The following is a 22,392-nucleotide window of genomic DNA, read 5'->3' on the forward strand; positions in this document are numbered from 1 at the left end:
GTGTTAGGCAACATTAATGCACACATGGACAGTCATTTTAGAAACGTTCCTCCGTGCAACCAACAGGATAAACTTCTGAAAGAGAAATAAATCAAGGATGGACGGAGTCTCTACAGCAGGCTTAAATATGCTAATTTGACGAAACATGATGTACAATAAACACAAGAAATTAAACAACACAGGTGTGATGTATTATCTGGCCTGTTGGCCAGGCATGTTGATATGAAATGATATGCTTTCTTCTATGCTTTCTCTCACATTTATGTCATAACCTTTTTTTATAAGAATTTTTGGAGGGCATTTTTATAAGGCTAGTTCAACTACATAAGACGTCTTTATCCATAAAGCTGGCTAACATAACTGAATTAAGCATATAAATTTAAGCATGTACATTTTGTTGTCTCAGTTGGCAACAACACATCTCTAGTGTAGGCTCAGTCTAGTTTAAAGCATGATAGATTACGAGAATATGGCTACCTTTCTCTCAGCAATGTTTCTACTAAAACTGCTGCACAATCTCAACAGTTCATTGACTTATGTTACTGTATTCATGGGAAACCTAAAGGTTTAACAAAGTGGCAATTTCACTTCTTGGGTATCATGTGAAGATCAACTTTGCAATTTGTATTTTTTTCATTTTATTCGGTTGCTCAAGCATGCTAGCATTTTAAGACAGTCTTAAAATGATCCACAGTATTTGCTGCAGTTGTGACTGTTGGCATAGAGAAGAACAGATACAGAAAATCTAGGAGATAAGATGGACTTTTAGACTTGAGCGCCAGGCTTCAAAACTGATTACGCTGCATGAGTCATTTATGGTAATTTTTTGCCTCTTTGAACGCATCTCCCAGACTGGAACAGGACTGTGCTATGTTATGTGTGACATATAAAGCCGACGAGTGTTTTGACTGACATCAGAGAGAAGAGAAGAGAAGTTAGGGGCTATAAGTTAAGGTAAACAAATGAAAAGAACAGAAGATTGGGGCTCAATACCAGAAGGTCAAGCAAATAAAATGCAAAGCATACAGATGTGCAGAGTCACCCTACCCTTGCTGCAGAATGGATTACATCCGCTGATGGAAGGTAACAAAATTTGCAAGTTAATGACACAACAGAGCAAGCAAAGAGGGCAAAGTATCTCCTCTTTCATATTCATGTTCTGCTGCTGTGTACCCCCTCTCTCTCTTGCACTCCCTTTAGTCTCTCCATCACCACTCTAGTCTATGTCTCTCTCCGCTAATTATTATTTTATCATTTTCATGTCTCTCACAGTGGTCCTGGGAGGAAAAAACAGAGAGCGATGAAAAGTAAAGAGAAAGGGAGAAAGCCATACATCTGCCTCTGTGGACTGTAATTCACAGATAGGCCCTCACAGCTAGCTTTGATCTTAGTTTAGAGGTACTAATGGCGGGATGTTAGGGAAGGTTGGTCACCCTTTTATATGTCTTTTTGTGTATTTGTGAGTGTGGGTCTGTATAATAATGCTGTATTTGGTCAGTCACCCATGTAGATTACAAGAAAGCAGCAGCCAGACTTGCTAATGGGTGTTCTTTCAGCTCAACTTCCAGAGTTTATGGCATTACTAACATCCCTCTTTGGTATGTAAATGTCTCACACACTTTCAAAGCACAGTGACAAAGGGTATTAGTGAAAATATGAGCACTTTGATTCCAAAACAAAACACACAATATATTAAACACCAACTTCCAAATAACTAGTTATGTTGAAGCTGTGCTTACACAACTTTGCAAAACTTCTAAATCTTCAGCCATTTTCCAAAAGAGTATAATTACCATTCTGGCCTGGCGTGAACTGCACTCTAACTAAAACTGGAATTTACAATCAGCTGGTTGATTGTATAATTTATCTTTATGACTGAGAATCTGGCCCAAGTCAAATTCTCTGCAAATTGCAATTACCCCAAATAAAGAATGCAAATCACAACAATTTCATGTTTTTCAAAAACAATTGTTTAAATGTAAATGTTTTACAAGTTTTAAAGCTAGAATATTATTACGTTCTATTTACATTCTGGTGAGACGCTGTCCCACAGTTGAAAACATTGCATGACTGCGCAGGATGGCCATCAATGTGCTCCCCTGGTTTTTACAGTTAAACCTTGTGCAGCTTTTGCAACATGTCAGTGCTTTACTAAGTGACCATTACAGCTAATCACGTCTATAATGGCAGGGGTGTAATTTTCTCAGTTTTTTTCCGACATTCACACTCAGATGGCCTCATAGCCTGAGGTAAAACCTTAGCTTTAAGCAGGCTAAAGCATTTAAGACCAGAGTGATACCCTGAAACAGGAGGATTAATGTGTGGAGTGTGAGTGTGAGTATGTGTGCATATAAAGAATATGATGGCAAATGCTCAAATAAGCCTCCAGTTTCCTTCTCCAAATGTAGAATCTGATTAAATTAACAAAACAAAGTGATTACAGAGACCCTTTAAAGGCGGAAAAGCATCCACTTTGGGATGATTTCATGGAGCTGAAATAGAGCTGATTAAAACAGAGAGTGAAGAATTCGTCAGTGGAGCACTGTACTGTTTTGTTTCCAAATGCCAATTGGTTCATATTATTTGCTAACCTCTTACCCCTTACTGCCTTAAAACACTTTGATGCATCTATAACTGGATCAGAGAAAGGTCTGTCAGAGCGGTATAAGAGGAATTACAATGAGTTTCAGCTTCTAGTTGTGCTATTCTTGTGCTTTGTAACAGTCAAATGTACTGGCAAGGGTCACTTAATAGAATAGCGTTCTGGGATATAATCTTCATTTTCAGACTTAATATTTTAATATGAATATAAACCCATGTTAAGAAGAGACCATATGAGTGTGTCTGTGTGTATATGTGCATTATCCCACCTCCTGCAGTGTCCGTCTCAGTCTTAAAAGCAGGGTTTTGACAGCAGTACAGTCCTGCTGCATCAGTCTGAGTGGAAGGGTCTCCAGCCCTGAAGGTAAGGGCTCATCCTCCCTTCCCAGCCCCAAGCTCCAGTCAGTGGGCAGCAGGCTGGTTGGACGGCTGGGCTCCCTGGAGGAGAGGTAGAGCGAGAGATATAAAAAGGTTTAAAGATTTAACGTTAGTCAGTGTGAAATCTTGATCATTGACCTGTCGTCACTGTTCCCCACTGGTCTCCACAGGCAACCAGTGGAACCTCATCCTTGCCTTTGGTCATTACTGATGGTACAGATGATACATTACACAGTAATGTCAGCTGCTTCTGAATATCCCAATAGTTCCCAGAATCCTGTGTGATATCATGTGTGCCCAACACAAATACAGATGCAACGCAGTAAACTATACCAACAGAGCAATTATAACAATCTGTCTGCATCACACTAAGAGCAGTGGCGATACACACTCTGGACTTATTGAAGCCGCTATGTGAAATTTTTATCTTTGGCACCTCCCAGTTGTAGAATCAAAAAAAGACAATGAGGAAAAGTGAAATGCATGCCAGTAAATTCTACATAAAGTGGCTTTAAATAATATATAATGAAAAGACAAGAGACATGAGATACAAAGAGAAATAGAAAGACAGAAGAACGATTTTGGAGGGGTCGGATGGAGACCAAGACCTGCACCATTCAGAGTACATAGCAGCTGCTCCACAGGATCCCCTAAGGACTCCATTTTAATGAGCACTCATTTCTAAAATAAGTCTGTTTTAAGATGATTTAAAACCTAAACACAAGGTGATAACCTACACAAACAGGCAAAATAAAAGCACATGCAAATGCCTGCCATGTGCAGACGCACATACACACTAATGCATTCAAAGATCAAAGTCCATCTTCTCATCCTGCGTCTCACCATCATTATCAACTCAAAAGGATACTGTCTGTGTCCTTCTCATATTTTTTTTGAGGATTCTTGATCTAGTGTTTTCTATTATTGCATGTCCACAATTATTCTTCTGCAGGAGCAACCCTGCGCATTTGTTTGTGCATACAGCTGAGCGCGTGACTGTTGGTGTGTGTTGGAGATCTCTCAGCTGGAGTGCTGCACATCAAACATTTTTAATTAACAAAGCTTTCGACGTTAAGCGCAGCAGACCTGCTGGCCATTTGACAGTTAGAATAGATGAAATCTCTCCAAAGAAGAGAAGTTCATAAGTCACAGTTTAAGGCCTGATTATTAACAAGCCTCCAAACTAATGTAACTCTCTATTCCTCTACACCGCTGTGACACTTTTGTGCTGGTGGATTCAGACACACATGAACACAAACAACAGGGGGAGATCAACCAAAGCACCGTTTTAATTAACTGTCCCATTTGAGAACACAGTCCATTAAACAGTAAGCAGGCTTCTGGAGCAGTATGTCTTTGGTCTCTGGAGCAAGGCCTCTGTTCTTTGTCTCACCTTCAACACCTATTTAGTGCAGCAGAGGACAGATAACGGGAGAAACTTTCAACAGGAGTCAGGATTGCTCAATGTCACAGCATTCCTCGTCTTTCTTTGCCTTCCAGCCAACACTAAAGCTCAACCGAAGCACCACAACTACAAACACTGACCTTATCTATAAAAAACGACGTCTTCATAGTCACTCATTGCTCGGAGCACACTTTACTTGTTCTGTTAGTTTGAGAGTTTTAAGTTTAACCAGAAGCATATTTTTTTAAACTGCTTATGATGTAAGACTACTTTATATTCCACCAGACATGAAAACTGTCTCAAAACAAAGATCAAGCTCTCCTTCTGTTTTGTAGTTTCAACTGTTTCAAAAGAATTATGTGACTAATGTCTGTTACATCTTGCCTGGGCACTCATCCATACAAAATGTCAAATGCATTTGGAAATAAATGCAACAGCTTGCTCTATGATTGTTCTGTGCAATTATGAATGGAATTGCATGACTCTATGGCTGCTCCTGTAGCTTATAATTTTGATATTTACCATTTAATTATTATGGGGTAGTGAAAGATACACTCTTTTCTTTTTCTGTATTCTCATTTTAGGATTAACATTTACCCTCGGTTAATAGTCAACCATGGGTACATTAAGTACTCTTTTCACACAACAATAATTTTACAAGAACACCAACTCTAAGCTGTAGAACTATGTTTAACCTTTCAGAGTCTGGCCTGGCTATGTTCATGGGTACAACTACTGTAAAGAGATCTGACATTCAAAAGCATCAATGAGCAAATTATTTACAGTATTTGACTTTAAGAAAAGGCAAACTCAACACTCAGTTCTGTAGATGCTGGAAAGTGAATGTTTAAAAAGCACTAAGTGTCCTTTTTTCCACTGACAACAATTAAAAAGCAATTACAGTCAGGTTTTAACCAGTAAAAATGTGGAGATGACCCTTGCTTGGCCGAAAGAGATTTTCCAAATGTCAAAACCAGGGACATAACAAAAGCCTGTTGAATCTTCAGCTTCAAAGCCAATGAGCCTAACTATTAACAATGAAGAGATTATGTTTCTGTCTCACAAGAACACAATAATACTATTTGACTTTCAGTTTTGTCACATTAATTCTGAATTTGTTGTGAAGCCTTCGATGCACAGGAGCATGATGCAAACTATAGTATAGACAGGAAACAAGGGAAAGAGCAATTCATGGTTATGGGCAGTTCAGCCATTTCAGGTAGTCAAAGAAAGCTGCCATCAAGAAAGTGGAACTCTAAAATTAACCAAAAGATCAATGTGTTTGAATAAACTAAATTCCTGCTTTAACATCTCTCTGCCAAGTTGTGATATTTTTGACAAAAGTGTGGGGGACAGTGTACCTCACCTTCTTTATGACATTTTCAAAAGGTGAGCTGAGAAATACGAACCTCCTGTCTGAAAACCACAGAGACAACCAGCGAGTTCACAGTTTGCATATCAAGAAAAGGAGGAGAGGGAAGGGGTTGGCAGTAAAGAGAGGCAGAAACGAGGAGCTCTTTATCATCAAGAGGGCGTGTTCACTTTGACTGATGGGAGGCGAGAGGAAATTAGATGCCTTTTGTCCCATTCTTCCAGAAAAACCACTAAGTAAACAGAGGTGGGGAGCATTGAGTCAGGCTGCAAATTCTCTAGGAAAAACATTCTTTGAGCAAAACAAGACCATATCACTAAAATATCGGTCAAAGACTCCTCACTGAAAAGGTCGGACTCAATTGCCCTCATACTTTCTTCTTCACTGGTTCACCATCCCATCCCTCTCTCTGTCCACCCCTCCTTCTCACGCTTTCTATTCATCAATTGTCAACCGCTCTCTCCAAGCTTCCCTGTCTTACTCTTCTTTGTTCACCTGCCCTTACCTTATTCAACGACACCCTACCCAAGCCCAAGCCCTCGTCTTCCGTCTCTACAGCTCTCCACTTGCCCCTTCCTCTCTTTTTTTACCCCTGTCACTCTGACAACCACTACACTAAACTGATGCAGTATCAAAGCCTAAGTTGTCCCCCCAGGGATTGTGCTTAGCACCTCAGACAAATGTCGATGACGCCTGCTGCCTTTTGAGGACAGCTGAGCTCTGTCTGTCAAAAAGCCACGGGTGCTTCCCCCGTCCTTAAACTGTATTCTTTGTAGCTTTTGTTCCTGCCTGGCATCTCAGGTTAGAGTGAACTTTCTCCATTTATTTCTCTGTTGCTCCACCCTGCTATCTAGGCGGGATGAATTGAGCGTAAATAAATGACATATGATCAATCATGCTCTCTTCTCTCTGACAGCTCGTGTCAAGTGGCGCAGTGCAGTGCCACAAGAAAGTTGTTTTTTTTACTCTCAAAGTTGTTTTTGTTTTGTTTTTGTTTTTCCATGTCTGTGTGTTTCTCTGAGCCTGACAGTCTTGCCCTTTCTCTAGCTTTCACCAGGGTTTTACCTCTGTGGTGCACATCAAATCCACAGAGCGACAGGAAAATAAGTGGGAGAAGGGTTCAAACAACACTCGCCACCCCCGAAACAATAGTCATAGAGGTGCCCTTACGCAAGGCATTTACTGTTTCAGGAGACGAGTGGAATACTTCTGTTAAGACGGAGAAACTGAGGGCTGTAAATGTGTTTTACTGTGGGAATAGCACTAAATTTCACCTTTACAGACATTTCTGGGTCATTTGTCATGCTGTAGAAATGGTATTTTGTGATGATTTTATTTTTCTTCTATTTCAAGAAATAAGCCAACCTTATCATCCACCTGCAACTAATTTGCAAAATTATATTTTATAGTATGTCCTGGCCATATTTAGTGTGAATGCAGGAAGCAGTTCATGTCATGTCAGTTCACCCTTACTTCGTGCAAAGTAAGGGATGGGCATGCAAAATTATTTTTTCACCAAGGCTCACATCCCATCTCATTCTGTACTGGAAGAAAATTTTTACATTTCCAATATCTAAATATGACCACAATGTTACTCTAAACTTAGCAAGGTGGTTTTAGGGCCTAAAAAAATCACCTTAAGCAAGCTTTGATCAAGTGTTATTACAAGCAGATAATGCAGGAATAAAACAATGAGAACCATGGCAGTGAATCTGCAACATGTTTTGGAAATGCAAGACTACCTTTTGATGTATTTTTTAGGAGAATTGTACCAGCCATGGGCCGTCTCCTACACAGATGTTAGCACTTTCTGCAGTTTGGTATTTTGGACCTGAAATCTCCCTTCAAGATTTTCAGCAAAATAAATTGAACAGGACACCTGTTAAACTGAGTGAAACCCAGATTTCATTGAGGAAGGAAGTCAGAAGAAGTGATTGTTTGTGTGGTATATGCAAGTGTGTGTGTGTGTGTGTGTGTGTGTGTGTGTGTGTGTGTGTGTGCATGAGCATGTCAGAGTATATATTTCTGAGTGCTGTTACAGAGTAGACAAAGTAATTTTCCAGCTAAGCACAAGTCTCATCTGCAGGTAATTACTCCACACATACGTGCAAGAGCGCACACACGCACACATACACACACACACACACACACACACACACACACACACACACTCCAGGAAGTGCACAACACAATTGAAGACAAGTCTGTTCAGTGATGATAGATGTTGTACAGGCAGGGAGGCCGTTCCTCTACTCGGGGTCATCTGTCTTTTCACTGTCAAGAGCCCATAGCCCGACACGCTCACCCTATGTCTCTTTTTTTACAACTTGCGCTCTCTCTCACACACACACACACAGCACCTCTGAACAGGTTATATGTATGTGAGTTCAGATAATAGGACTCTGTGATAGGAGTCAATTGGCAGATTACACAAATGGACACAGTCCTAATTTGAATTTATAAAGACGTAGTATCACGCCAGCTAGTGGCTGAAACCGGTACTGCTTACATACATGTACACAATACATGGATTAAAGCGCAATTAAATATTATTATATTCACAGAGATTTCTCTCTCTACAGTCTTTCCAGAGTAATTACACAAAGGAAAGAAAAGGTAAATAGGGGAGTGTGAAAAATTGTACTCCATAGTGAGGCGGCTGTGGCTCAGAAGGAGGTCGAGCCGGTCGTCCACTGATCACAGGGTTAGCGGTTCACCACCTCCTCCTGTCCACATGTCGAAGTATCGTATGCTCCTGATGGTTGGCCAGCACCCTGCGTAGTAGCTTGCTGCCATCAGTGTGTGAGTGAATGGATGAATGGGCAGCAAAAACCTTGTAAAGCACTTTGGATAAAAGTGCTATATAAATGTAGTCTTATTTTTTCTTCAGCTTTTTCTTCCCGCACAATACATTTTATCTTCTATTCTCCCCTCTTCTTCATTTCTTCTTTTGCTCACATTCTCCTCACCTTTTTTCCTGTCATCGCCTCTCCTTTCAATACGTAGTTTTTCCTCTATTGTCTTTCTGTCTCTTACACTCTCCCCTCCATCCTTCTGACTCACCCCTCTCCTCTCAGAAGCCATTTCTCAACAGCAGCGTTAGAAGTGATCCATTTCACCAACCTGAAAAAGCCAATTATCTGCCTTTTTATGGCTTTCATTATTTTACCACTCACGCTGGTGTTTTATTACTGGACAGTTGGCTCCCAGCACTGAAACATACCAGCACACATGCACAACAAGTATGCACATCCACGCGACCAATAAACAACACACACGCACACAGAGCCAACAACGACGAGACACACATAGAAGTCTGGGTTTACATAATGTTCAGTTAGTGTGTGAAGTGACGAATAATGACTGCTAGTCAAATAAATTATGTGTGATTGAAGTGCATTATCTTTAGCAGCAGTGAAGAGGGGTAGGCTGCACCCTTGTCAATCAGCAATATAAAGACTGCATTGTCTCATGAATAATAACAGTAAAGGACACTTTAATACTGAGACATGGCAAGAATGGCAGTCAGTCCCCTATGCCAACTTTTCCCTCATTAATTTTTTACTGACAACAAAGAATATATTTATGGGGACAATCCAATACATGCGTGTGTGTGGCTGTGTGCTTGTGCGTACTGCAGACATCTGTGTGCCACGTGCGCACTTATAAGCATGCACAAGTATAAACATACACCACAGCTATAGGAGAATGATCGCCCCCATTTGTCACTCCTTCTCCCCGTCTGACAGACACAGGGTGCTCATCTGCATTCAGCACCTGAGGCTTCGAATGTTTAATGCTGCCATTAAACTCATCTCCGACATAAAGTGCATCTGTGACTAAAGAGTGAGCACAAGCCAAGCTCCAGGCAGTGAATCTAATGGTGAATTCAAGTCTTCAGACACAGGAAAGGAGAGAATATAAAACAAATGTAATATGGCAGGGTTAACTTTCTGATTAACCTAATTGTCCTTTATGCTTTTCTGTGCACTCTGTCCTCTGAAACTGCACTTGTTTGGCAAGAAGTCTTCAACCCTTACTCCACTTCTGCCTCCCACTCTAATATTCTCTCTCTGACTTGGTATGTATTAACTGCTGAGACTGTCAACTCGTCCACTGCCTTGGCCTCTGTGAGTATCGTAATGTTAATCCCATACAAAAAGGCTGAGAACCACCACACTAGCTTTTTGTGGGGGAGCAACCTTAGGGAGTTATCAGAACACACTAATTACTATCAAAACTTCTTGTTGCTTGGAGAGATCTATTTAATATTGGTCCCATGTGTCACATTACATTTTCCTATTTCAGAGAACATTGCCAAGCCACATTGCCCAAAATTGTATCCTCTATTAAAGCCTTAAAGCAATATTCCACTAAAGTAGAACATTCTCACTTTTTAGCACAAAAAAAACCTGCTGTGAGTTCATAAAGTCCACTACCAAGAGTGACTGCCCGGGGAAATCTGAGACACGTTTCTCTTTTTGAGTTTATATTGTTATGCAAGCACTATAGGATTTCTTCTACAGTTATTTAATGATGCTAGTGTTTGTCCCACTTATTTAAAAGTAACTCTGCCTATTTGCAATAAGGAGAATTGACACAAAAGCAACCACTGATTGACTGAGGCTGATTTTTTTATAAACTCAAATCAACAAATCCATGTTAAAAAATGCAAATTCCCCACCCAAAGGGCATTATTGTCTGGAGTGCACATTAATGTTCATCTACTCTATTCATTACTTAAGGATATAATTATTTAACACTAGTTATTCTAACGCCATGATAATAAAGGACCAGAATTTCAATTACGTTATGTGTAGTGATTTTGTTTATTCAAGGAACCTCAGCCTCATTTATACTTCACCTGACCCTGCAGCTACAAGAAGCTAAAAGTGCAAAAACTCAGGTAACACTCGCAAAAGAAATATTACAGTATATATTAAATATCATTAAAGTAAAATCTATATACTGGAGTAAGCGTATGATAATGTATTCGTAGCTTAAGCTGATAATATGCATCACAGTTACAAGTGGAGAATCTACTGTCGATCCAACAGTGCTGTTTAACAGTGTGACACAGCGCTAACATTGTCACAAGATGCATTATAAATGTAGGTTTTCTGTAGTAAACAGTGAAGAGACAACACAAAGGCGGATCTGTTCACTTAAGCTTCAAATTCTCAGTCTAGGACATGTTTGACAAACACAGTGTGTAGCTAATGTTTCACAGGGATGGTCTGTAACAACATCAAAATAAATTTAAAATGTCTCGCTCCTTTTCATCTCATTCCATCTCGTCAACGTCAGGCTGCCTAATTTCCATCAGGGAGCCAAATATATTGTTTAAGATGAGTCATGATTCTGATTTGTTGTTATTTGGTAGTGGCATTGTTGTCACCAACATGACAAAATAATAGCACAGATGAACAAAAGTTTCCATGCTGAGTCATAGCAAGGTACAAATGATTTACATGACAGTGATGCTGTATGCGCAACTTTATTGTGACAAACTCTGCACTCAGGTCAGATCCATGTCAAATGCTCACACTAGATATTCGCGTTGACAGCAAGTCTAAATAAATGTTAACCAATATCCCCTTATTCATGTTTTGATGCACACAAACATCATTTCCTGTAATAATCACCTGCATAAGCTCTGATTCTGATTAAATGAAATGGAAATGTGCCAAGGTACCAGGAATAAGCTTCTATAATCCAGGATATTAAAGGCATGTATGCTCCTCATCTTCATTTCTTTAAAAGCTGTTTCCATGGCAATACTGAAATATGCTGTATATTTACGTATAAAGGGACACTGGTGAGCAGGATATGAAGACGCAAATGAATTGTTTATTCAAAATAAGCCACTGTGAGTTAACTAATTAGGTATTATGCATAAAACTACAATGGCAGCAAGTGGAATCTTGCTTTGATTGTTTACTCTACTTGTAATTTACTCAACCCTTACACACAGTTAACAAAAGGATCTGTAAGTATGAATCAATGTTTACCAGAACTTAGCATGGCTCTGTCAAAGTTCAGAAATGTACCTACCAACACCTCTAAAGCTCACAAACTAACACATTGTGTTAATTAGTGAGCTGTAGCACACAAACAGAAATGTAAGAACAACACTTTTACGTTTTAGGTTGAGTTATATGATAAACAGAAGTGTATCCATCCGCCTAGCACTTCTGTGTAGCATCTCCAGATGTAATCTCCAGACTTGGTCAGAGAGCAAAGGTTTTCGTTTTGGTCTTTTTGGCAAAATGGTACCAAACCTGGCAACATCACTTTGATGACAAGATTTCCGGATGCTGTGCACAGTCACTGCATCTAGCTGTTGTTTGCCAAGAATTACTTACAGCACGTAATGCCTCCTGAACCACAAATTATTGTTTCTACATTTCTGTTCTGAGCCAGGCTAGCTGTCTCCCCCTACTTCTAGTCTTTATGCTAAGCTAGGATCAACATCTCTCCACTTGCTGCACAGATATTAGATTGATATCGATCTTATCATCTAACTCTCGAAAAGAAAGCATAAAAGCATACTCAATAGTTGAACTATTCCTATAAACTTGCAAAGCACTTAGCCAAAAACGAATTGCAGTTACAAGCCTCTAATAAAAAAAAGCCAAAGTTTCCTGTCGCTAGTTTTTGGTGATGCTGATGCTAGCTGCTACAGACAGCTACTAAGCCCAAACATGAATAAGGGCAGTTATATCAGCAGCAAATTCTCATGGGAAATATTCAGTATGCTTTTTTGTTGTCAATAGTAGAAGGAATGTGTTTGAGAAAGCAACAAACAGGGTGGTAATGTATCCCTACAGAATGCAAATTTCAGCATTTTGCCGCACACTTCCTTAGAACCATGCTCTAATCTCAGCATGTCGTATCAAAAATATGTTCAAGATCAACAGACAGTAAGCTATAGTCCACAACAAAGAGACCAGATAAAGAGACGAGAGGCAGACAATTCATGAAGAGCCAAAAACAAAAAACACCCCTGTCTTTGATCTTCAAATATCCTCCATAAGCTGTAAAATTACATTAATTCAGGAAAACAAAACACTCATGTCTTACAATCAGTTAACAAAAGAGTAACAGTGAATACTGCTTAAATAATTCCTTTCATTTCTGGAACAGACCACTTGACAAAAAAAGTAATGGAAAGCAAAGGAATGACTTATTCATTGCCAGTCTGATGTTTTTCTCTGCGTTACAAATCAGAACCACAAGTTCCCACTCAAAGCAAAATGGGAAAAAAAAACGAAAGCCAACACTAATTAGTCTCCCTGTGTTGAACATTTAATAAACCCAATGGAGTGATGAAAATTAGAAGCTAAACAACAGCTATGGACTACAGAAATATGCATGATAACAGATGCACACTACAGGATTTTTAACATGTTTAGCCTATTAGGCCGGTCTGAAAATTACAAGCTTTTTCTCAGAGGCTTTGTAAGAGTGTGATGCTTAGCTAGCACAAGCAATCTGTGGGCACAGACTGTGAGGAAAAACAAAACTATCTCCTTAAAAAGAATGTGACAGGAACATTGCAAACAAATTCTCTTTGATATATGTTGTAAAACAGTCCAAAAACCACCGATTAATACGAGATGAAAAACTGTGAGTTTTGTCAGCGCTTGTTGGATTAACAAATTTGGCATCATTACATACCAGCAAATTGAACAGAGAGGGAGGGAAATCTACTCTGTGTTCCCTCCGACTCCCACTGTATGCTTTGTGTGTGTCTGTGTCTGAAAATCATGCTGCAGTGCATTTTATCTGTCCCCAGCTCCACTCCAAGGCTCAGCTGGATTCTTTATGCTTGTCTATTTTTATAAATGTGCATGTGTGCATGTGAACGTGTGTTTGCAAGTATACGCTTTACTGTGGGAGGAGACGCGTGTGTGTGTGTTATTTTTGATGACTATATCAAGTCAGGTGGGATTAGACAACAACTTGGCTGATATACTTTATGAATCATATTAACATTAAACACATTTGTTCCTCTGTTTATGTGTGTATGTGAGCAAATTCTATATAATCACGGATTACATGTCTCTGTGGGAGACTACAGGGCCAACTGAGAGTGCATCACTATGTACCATATCTACCCGAATGTGAGGAGGGTGTCTTTTCGAATCATAAGATGCCTTCTCTACACAGCTGAATCAAGTATAACAAGTATGAGTATACTTTCTTTCTTACACTCCCCTCCCTGTTGCCGTCTATGCTGCATTTAATTTACCAGCTTATTCTGTCTCACTTGCTCCTCTTCTAACTCCCCCCCAACAAATGAGGGTAACTCAATGTACAGTGATTGCGGAATAGCTTGAGGCCTGTGGTTTTTTGGTAGTATACTTAGTATGACTTGGCAGGCTGTTAAATGAGAGTCCCAACCGCTTGTTGTACACAAGACTCAAACCTTGTGCATTCTGGGAGTATAAACAGGAGAAACAAAATATGAACTCTGAAGTCATCTTTAATTAAGTTGCCACTGAGGAGAATTGTTGACATTTTTCTAATAAGTCTTATTCTGCCAACGCAAGAGCATGTGAACGTTACAGCTGCACATTAATCCTCAAATCAGAAGTAAAGATTGAGATTTGCGCGAGTGTCCACTGCATACTGACAGACGAGGACACCTCCGAGTGTTCGCGTCTCCTCTCCTCGGACTACCTGTCTTCTGCATAGTAATCAGCAGCAATGAAAAGAAAAAAAAAGGGAAAAGGAAAGAAAAAGGGAAAGGGAACACTCAACAGGCAGACAGCCGTTACCATAGCAACAGGCAAGCTATATCCCAACTGTCAAAATTTAATTTCCTCTGTGTCTTTTTCTATAGGAGAGACAAGGGAGAAGTCGACATCTTCACAAAAAACAGGCATTAAGATACATCACACAAACAAATATTCAGTATTCACTGGGCCTCCGCCAAGCAGAAAGCATTGAGGCACATTCATTGTAATGCAATGAATATCATCAAGAGAAAGTACTGCAACTGGCAAAAGTGCATAACACACCAAAGAGGGTATTATGTAACAAAGCACATGAAACTAAATACTCATCATTTAGCTGATGCCAAAAAAAGTATTTTTGGCTCTTCTACATTCTGTCAATATGTAGCCCCGTATGACTGCAATCATTTGGTGTTTTCAGCATTTAAATATGAAATAGAAGCATATAGGAACAGCAAACGAAGCTGCTGTGTTAAAGGTTCATTAGAGAGCAACATTACACTACTCTCTGCTAAAATAAATCTGACCCAAATCTGATTTATATATACGAAGCTACTGAAACGTCACTGTAGTGGAAACCATCTAGAGCTGCAACGATCAGTCAATTTATCAATTAGCTGACTGAAAATATTTCGATAATCTAATAATTGTTTTAGTCATTTTAGTCATCATCTGCTTTTCTTGCGGTTAATCAAATAATAAAAAAAAGAAAAATCAGCAGATTCATCGATAATTTAATTAATGCAGCCTTAGAAAAACATCTGTCTAAAGTGGCATCATTAAACCTCATACTCTCGTCTTCCTTTTGTTTTGTCCCAGCCTGTCAACGATTACATGATTAACAACTATTGTAGAGTATACTGTGTCTCTGTTGACAGATCCCTGTGCAGCATATACGAGGCGATGGGGGACAATGTGACTCCATATTTCTGAAGTGAACATAGTATAAAGTACTCTGATGTTTCCAGCACCCCCCCCGTCCATCCTTTTCTGTCGCTCTCCCTCTCCACACCTATGCACCCACAAAAACGTGGAAACGAATATTTAGCACATGGCGTTTACTGCTATAGCTTTGTTATTGCGGTATTAATGTTTACAAAGTAATAAACACAGAGAATTAAATGCCTGCCATCAAAATCATTCAACTGTCATACATCAAAGAGGAGGTATGCGTGAGACTGTGTGTGTGTGTGTGTGTGTGTGTGTGTGTGTGTGTGTGTGTGTGTGTGTGTGTGTGTTTAGCAGATGTTCTGTGCAGCCTGTCAGACAGCCAGCAGTATCCTGCAGCTGATACTCTCTCTGGACAGGCTGACTGACTGACAGGTGTGTGTGTGTGTGTGTGTGTGTGTGTGTGTGTGTGTGTGCGTGTACTGTGTTTGTGTTTTTGTGTGAACAGAAGGGAGCTTGCTTTGCCTCCAGCAAATCAATGTCCCCTTGAGGGAATGTGGAACCTGAGACAAAGAGCGAGAGCGACTCAGGGAGAAAGAAAGACAGCAAGAGTGAAAGAGCAAGCCCTGGGCAAACACATTTTGCTCTCTTTCCCCTCTCCAATCTCAGCTTCTTCACTCACAGACTTAACACTTTTCCAGTAAAAATCTGTCTGAAAAGAGAGGGAAGAAATCTGTGAAGATATTGAACTACCACAGTTGGAAAATTAACCCCTGCCAGCAGCTACAAGTTGATCAGGGAAAGGAACTTCATTATGTAACCTGTCCCAGTGTTTCCGTCGAAACAGATCAAAACATGTTGAACACTGGCATGGATTCCCAATTACATGCTTTTTTAAATAAAACAGAATGTTAAAATTCACTTTGAAATCGAAAGAAAGAAGAGTCTGAAAGTCTTTCTGTGCCTCACTGGTGTGATTTGTCTTTTTTATCTTCGTGTAGCTGCACTTTCCATCCAGTCTTTTTTTTATGTTTACTGAGGTTACTCTGCTGCTCGGCACTTCCTCTACAAAAACTGCTCTCTTGCTGTGGAGAACTTAACTGAACACACACTTCTCCCTAAGCTCACTATATCATATCACTTTCTCACTGTCAGTAGCACACACACTGTTAAATTGTGTGTCTACAGTTTTGGAGACTTGAGTCATTCTGGAGTAAAAGGTTCAAGATTTTATTGCAGAATGTGGCATATAAAAAACGAATTAGGTCATTACTCAGGCATAACATGATATGTGAATTTACTGCATACCTTTTTAGCCACGCTAGCTGCATGGCTCTAGGGACAGAAATGTCAATGTGTCGGTTGGTCCACCACTTTGGTCCGAACTGAAATACTGTATCTCACCAACTTTTGGATGGATTGCCTTGAAATGTGCTACACACATGCATGTCCCCCTCAGGATGATTAGTAACAAGTTTGGTGATGCACCAGCATTTTTACAAGCACCATCATCTGGTCAAAAATGTAATCTGTCCAGTACTTTGGTTTATGACCAAATACCTACAAAATGATCATCAGATTTCCATCAGACTCAGCTGTACTTTGCTTTTAATGCCAATTAGCAAACTTTAGCATGCTAATGCGCTAAACTAAGATGCCTGCTACACACCAGCATGTTAGTATTGTCGCTGTGAGCATGTTAGCATTGTCACTGTGAGCATGTTAGCATGCTGATGTTAGCTTTTAGCTAAAAGCACCACTGTGCCCAAGTACAGCCTCACAGAGCCGCTAGCATGGCTGTAGACTTTTAGTGTTGTTAAAACATACAGTGCTGTGAAAAAGTATTTGCCCCCTTCCTGATTTCTTATATTTTTGCATATTTGTCACACTTAAATATTTCAGATCATCAAACAAATTTTAATATAAGACAAAGATGACCTGAGTAAATACAAAATGCAGTTTTTAAATGATGATTTCATTTATTAAGGGGAAAAAACTATCCAAACCTACCTGGCCCTATGTGAAAAAGTAATTGGCCCCCCTTGTTAAATCATGAATTAACTGTGATTAACCACATTTTTTGGAAAGCTGAGTTCAATTACACTAGCCACACCCAGGCCTGATTACTGCCAGACCTGTTGAATCAAGAAATCACTTAAATAGAGCATGTCTGAGAAAATGAAGCAGGCTGAAAGATCTCAAAAAGCAAAACATCATGCCGAGGTCTAAAGAAATTCAAGAACAGATGAGAAACATTTATCAGTCTGGAAAGGGTTACAAAGCCATTTCTAAGGCTTTGGGACTCCAGCGAACCACGGTGAGAGCTATTATCCACAAATGGAGAAAACTTGGAACAGTGGTGAACCTTCCCAGGGGTGGCCAGCCTACCAAAATTACTCCAAGAGCGCATCGACGACTCATCCAGGAGGTCACAAAAGAACCAAGAACAACATCTAAAGAACTGCAGGCCTCACTTGCCTCAGTTAAGGTCAGGGTCCATGATTCAACAATAAGAAAGAGACTGGGCAAAAATGGCATCCATGGGAGAGTTCCAAGGCGAAAACCACTGCTGACCAAAAAGAACACAAAGGCTCGTCTCACATTTGCCAAAAAACATCTTGATGATCCCCAAGACTTTTGGGAAAATATTCTGTGGACTGATGAGACAAAAGTTGAACTTTTTGGAAGGTGTGCGTCCCGTTACATTTGGCGTAAAACTAACACAGCATTTCATAAAAAGAACATCATACCAACAGTCAAACATGGTGGTGGTAGTGTGATGGTCTGGGGCTGCTTTGCTGCTTCAGGACCTGGACAACTTGCCGTAATTGATGGAACCATGAATTCTACTCTCTACCAGAAAATCCTGAAGGAGAATGTCCGGCCATCAGTTCGAGACCTCAAGCTCAAGCGCACTTGGGTTATGCAGCAGGACAATGACCCGAAACACACCAGCAAGTCCACCTCTGAATGGCTTAAAAAAACAAAATGAAGATTTTGGAGTGGCCTAGTCAAAGTCCAGACTTAAATCCAATTGAGATGCTGTGGCATGACCTTAAACAGGCCGTTCATGCTCGAAAACCCTCCAATGTGGCTGAATTAAAACAATTCTGCAAAGAAGAGTGGGCCAAAATTCCTCCACAGCGATGTAAAAGACTCATTGCCAGTTATCGCAAACGCTTGATTGCAGATTGGTTATTAGGTCTAGGGGGCAATTACTTTTTCACATAGGACCAGGTAGATTTGGATAGCTTTTTTCCCTTAATAAAATGAAATCATCATTTAAAAACTGCATTTTGTATTTACTCTGGTTATCTTTGTCTAATATTAAAATTTGTTTGATGATCTGAAACATTTAAGCGTGACAAATATGCAAAAAAATAAGAAATCAGGAAGGGGGCAAATACTTTTTCACAGCACTGTATGTCTGAGAATGGATGGTCATCTCAGAGTAACACTATAAAATCAGGTTGGGGCATTTGATTCCCTATTCCCTCATCAATGCATTCATTCATCTCCTTGCACTGCTAAAAGGATACTATTATAATGTACCGTCTCTGATTGGACTGAAAGGGGTGGAGCTATCTCCTCATATTATGGTATTTCTAGCCTAAACCGCTGCAGTCCAGGCAAACTCAATCAAACAGAAGAAAAGTGGTTTCAGGCAAATTGCATTTTAGCCTTGACCTTGTATACAGAGAGGAATAATGCAAATGTTTGTATGTGTGGACACGAATAGTCCTCCGGTGCTTTCAAAGACCAGTGGAGAAGTGGGACTTAACCGTCTGACAAAAACCTGGGATAAGTTGAAAAGGTTGACTCCTGACTTACATGATTCACTGACACTGTCTAGACACAGAAAATGTCTCCCTCTATTCAACGTTCAAAGAGTGTGAGAAGCGTGATAAAAAACCCTTCTCAGAAAAAAATGAGAAGCCAAGACTAAGTCCAAAGTCTCAATGGTGTAGAATAAATCCTTCAACCGCTACTTCAGAACCACTCACACAGGTTGACCTGCACTGTCTCTGCAAACAAAGAGGATCATGGCCAGTTTATTCAGGGGAATACAAGGACAGACACATTACATTTACTCTATGGGTGAGAGCAGATATAAAATAAATTCAACCAGGGAGTAGAGAGAGGAGCACTGAAAGGTAAAGTAATAATCATCTGCTTCCTTGTCAGACACACCACCAGATGATACCACTGGTGGTACAAGCCCTTCATTGCCCACTGACTCCATAAAACCAAATAAGCCCTATCCACAGAGCCGCTATGTGTGTGTGTGTGCATCTTTGTGCAGATGTGTGAGTGTACATGCATTTATCTGTGTGCCCAGAAAGACCTATCCTGATTCATCAGTGTAGAGAAGAAACAAGTGGCCAAATCAAATCAGATATGGAGCCGTCCTTAGGCAGTGGTGCTCACACGTACAAACAGAAACTCTAAGTGTTCTCTTTCAGCCGTCGGCTACTGGGAGACAGAGGAGAACAGAAAGACAGCTTGCATATTCATTACAAGGGAATTTATTTATTTATTTACCCTCTTTCTGTGCTAGTCTCGTCTCATCTCCAAGGGAGGGAAAGACATAAAACATGTTATGCATTTACGGGGAACATTCAAGTCAGCAATTCCTAGAATAGACAATAACCCTCTCTCAAGTGGCAATGGAGAGCATTTGGAAAAAAAAGCTGCATTGTCGCTATAATGTAATTAAGATATACCTTACAGACGATAAATGCCCCTGTGGCCAAGTGGGTAAGTGCATCAAAACAGATCCTTGAGCCATTCATATATACCAATTGTATATAATTGAATCCTGTTTTAGGCCAGCCAATACCACAAACATTGCCAATTTTTCTCCTGTCTTTTCAGTCCATGATTGTGGTTCTATTATGTTTGGCACATACAGTATATACACAAATACACATACACGTCTTGTCTTCATTCGCTTTGTTAATGTGACATCACTTTTGCATTTTTTGTACAGTCTCCCAATAGCTCTCTTTTCTTCCCTGTGAAGAAATGTGACAGCACATTCAGTATATGAATATAAATATACATATTTATTTACCTCTGATTGTTTTCTTTCCCCAGGACACGATCTCCTGATGGGTCCATGGGGGAGGGGAGCAGGTTGAGACAGGAGGCCAGGGACTGGCTGGAGTCTTCTCTGGACACTGTGCACACACATAGAATCATCATATCAAGCTGATTTTCTTATCTCAGTTGACACCTAAAATGTGCCTAAGTGCCTAACCTGACCACAACATTTTTTATTTATCAAAAAATAATAACTCTCTACTTAACATCTCCACCTAAATTTAATTAGAGCTGTAAAACACCGGTCACGTCACAAAGTAGCTTATTAAAATACAGTAGTGATAGAGTATTTGAGTAATAACGATACTATCAGTTGTTGTAAAATTAGAGTTTAGAATAAAAGCTGGTGATGAAGCCCAGATCTCTTCATGTCTTTGTAAAGGTCCCGCGGTCTCTCTCTTTCTGTCCCTGTCTGATTCCACAGGGCATGAGTCTCAGTTGGAGTGGGAACACAGAGCCTGAAGCTGAACGCTGTTGGCCATAAATTGCTGTGAAACTGCTTGCTTTTTAATAAAGGCTTCAACAAGCCACCTAGGAGAGGTAAAAAATAAGGAGTGCCAATGAGCGTATGCAGGTGTGTGGGATGGGTGTGTGTGTCTGCATGTTCCTTAACATCTTTATATGTACGTGTGCATGTATCTGGTCTGTCTGCTTTGTGTATACAGCCTGTACGTGTGTGTGTGTGTGTGTGTGTGTATTTAAATTAGTCCCTTTAATTTGAGTGTGTGGAAGAACCGTACTCTTCCATCGCCAGAGCAAAGTCTTAGTCCCTTGACTTTATGAGAACAATTCATCAAACCTTTAATTTCATGCTACAGTCTGCAAACCATTAGGTCTAATGACTAAGCATGCGCACTTGTGTGTTAGTGTGTGTATTAATGATGGTGCTTCCTTTAGCTCTGCATCAGCCAGTGCCTTTAAAGATGTTTTATCTCTGTGTGTGTGTGTGTGTGTGTGTGTGTGTGCGTTTGTGTGGGTGTGTGAGTGCTCAGTTCAAACCCACCCTCCCTCCCAAAACTCTCCAATCCCCATAAGCACAGGAAATTCAGTTTATTAGGGCTGAAGCTCCTGTTGTAGTCTTTTCTACACAGTGCTGCTGGTCATGTTACTTTATTTGACTGCAACTGCAATATTCTGTGAGTCCATCTGGGACTTAAATGTTGCCTAGAGACAGATGAATCTAACCTCACATTTATGTATGATTTGACTCAGAGATCTGAGTTAAAGAGAGTAAATGTACCCTGTCAAACATGTAGTCCCTGTATCTGAGTAACTTGAAATTGAAGGTGATCACGTTTGAAGCTCATGTTTACCCCGCCGAGTCATTTCAATTACGTGTCATACTCTGCCACCGACTGTCCAAGTCGATGCATTTTGTGTCTTTGCAGTATGATGTGAATTAATATGAAGCAAACACTTGCAATCTGAGATCACCAGAAACATAATCAATACTGACAGTATTTGCAAGAGCCTGCATTTTTTTTGCCTAATTACCATAATGTTGCTGCAAGGAATGATTAAATAAGAATAGTGCTTGCAAATTCAATCAGTCATTTCACTTCACTACGTCTATTCACAACAGTAAAATAGTAAATTCCCTCTTAAGACATGAACAAGTGAAGAATCAACACATGAATGAAGATTTTAACACATTTAAGTGTGGTGCGGTTACAGCCGCCCACCACATTCATTCAAATGTTCCTTATGTGTTATATGAAAGGAGGCTGGGGTTACTGTGTTTGGTACTCCATGCTGCACTGTGGCAGAGCACAACAATACTTCACCTCTGACAGTCACTTTTTAACCATGAGGCATGTCAGGAGGAGTGTGACTGAAATGCCAAAACAACAAAGGAGATAAATCACTGTAAACGAGGCAGCTACATCAAAATCGTGGCACATGTT

The 22,392-nt window shown here is 40.0% G+C and overlaps 1 protein-coding gene across 1 annotated transcript in view; it reads right to left on the reverse strand.

Annotated features, from left to right (window-relative positions):
• ccser1 (coiled-coil serine-rich protein 1) overlaps nt 1-22,392 on the reverse strand; it is a 106,416-nt gene that overhangs the window by 69,783 nt on the left and 14,241 nt on the right. The window contains exons 5-6 of the mRNA XM_070904776.1: nt 20,460-20,565; nt 2,871-3,039 (exon numbers count right to left, since the gene is read on the reverse strand). Of these exons, the coding sequence (XP_070760877.1) occupies nt 2,871-3,039; nt 20,460-20,565 (275 nt within the window). The remainder of the gene's footprint in view (nt 1-2,870; nt 3,040-20,459; nt 20,566-22,392) is intronic.

The sequence above is a fragment of the Enoplosus armatus genome, chromosome 4 (genome assembly GCF_043641665.1).
Source record: "Enoplosus armatus isolate fEnoArm2 chromosome 4, fEnoArm2.hap1, whole genome shotgun sequence".
Taxonomy (NCBI): domain Eukaryota; kingdom Metazoa; phylum Chordata; class Actinopteri; order Centrarchiformes; family Enoplosidae; genus Enoplosus; species Enoplosus armatus.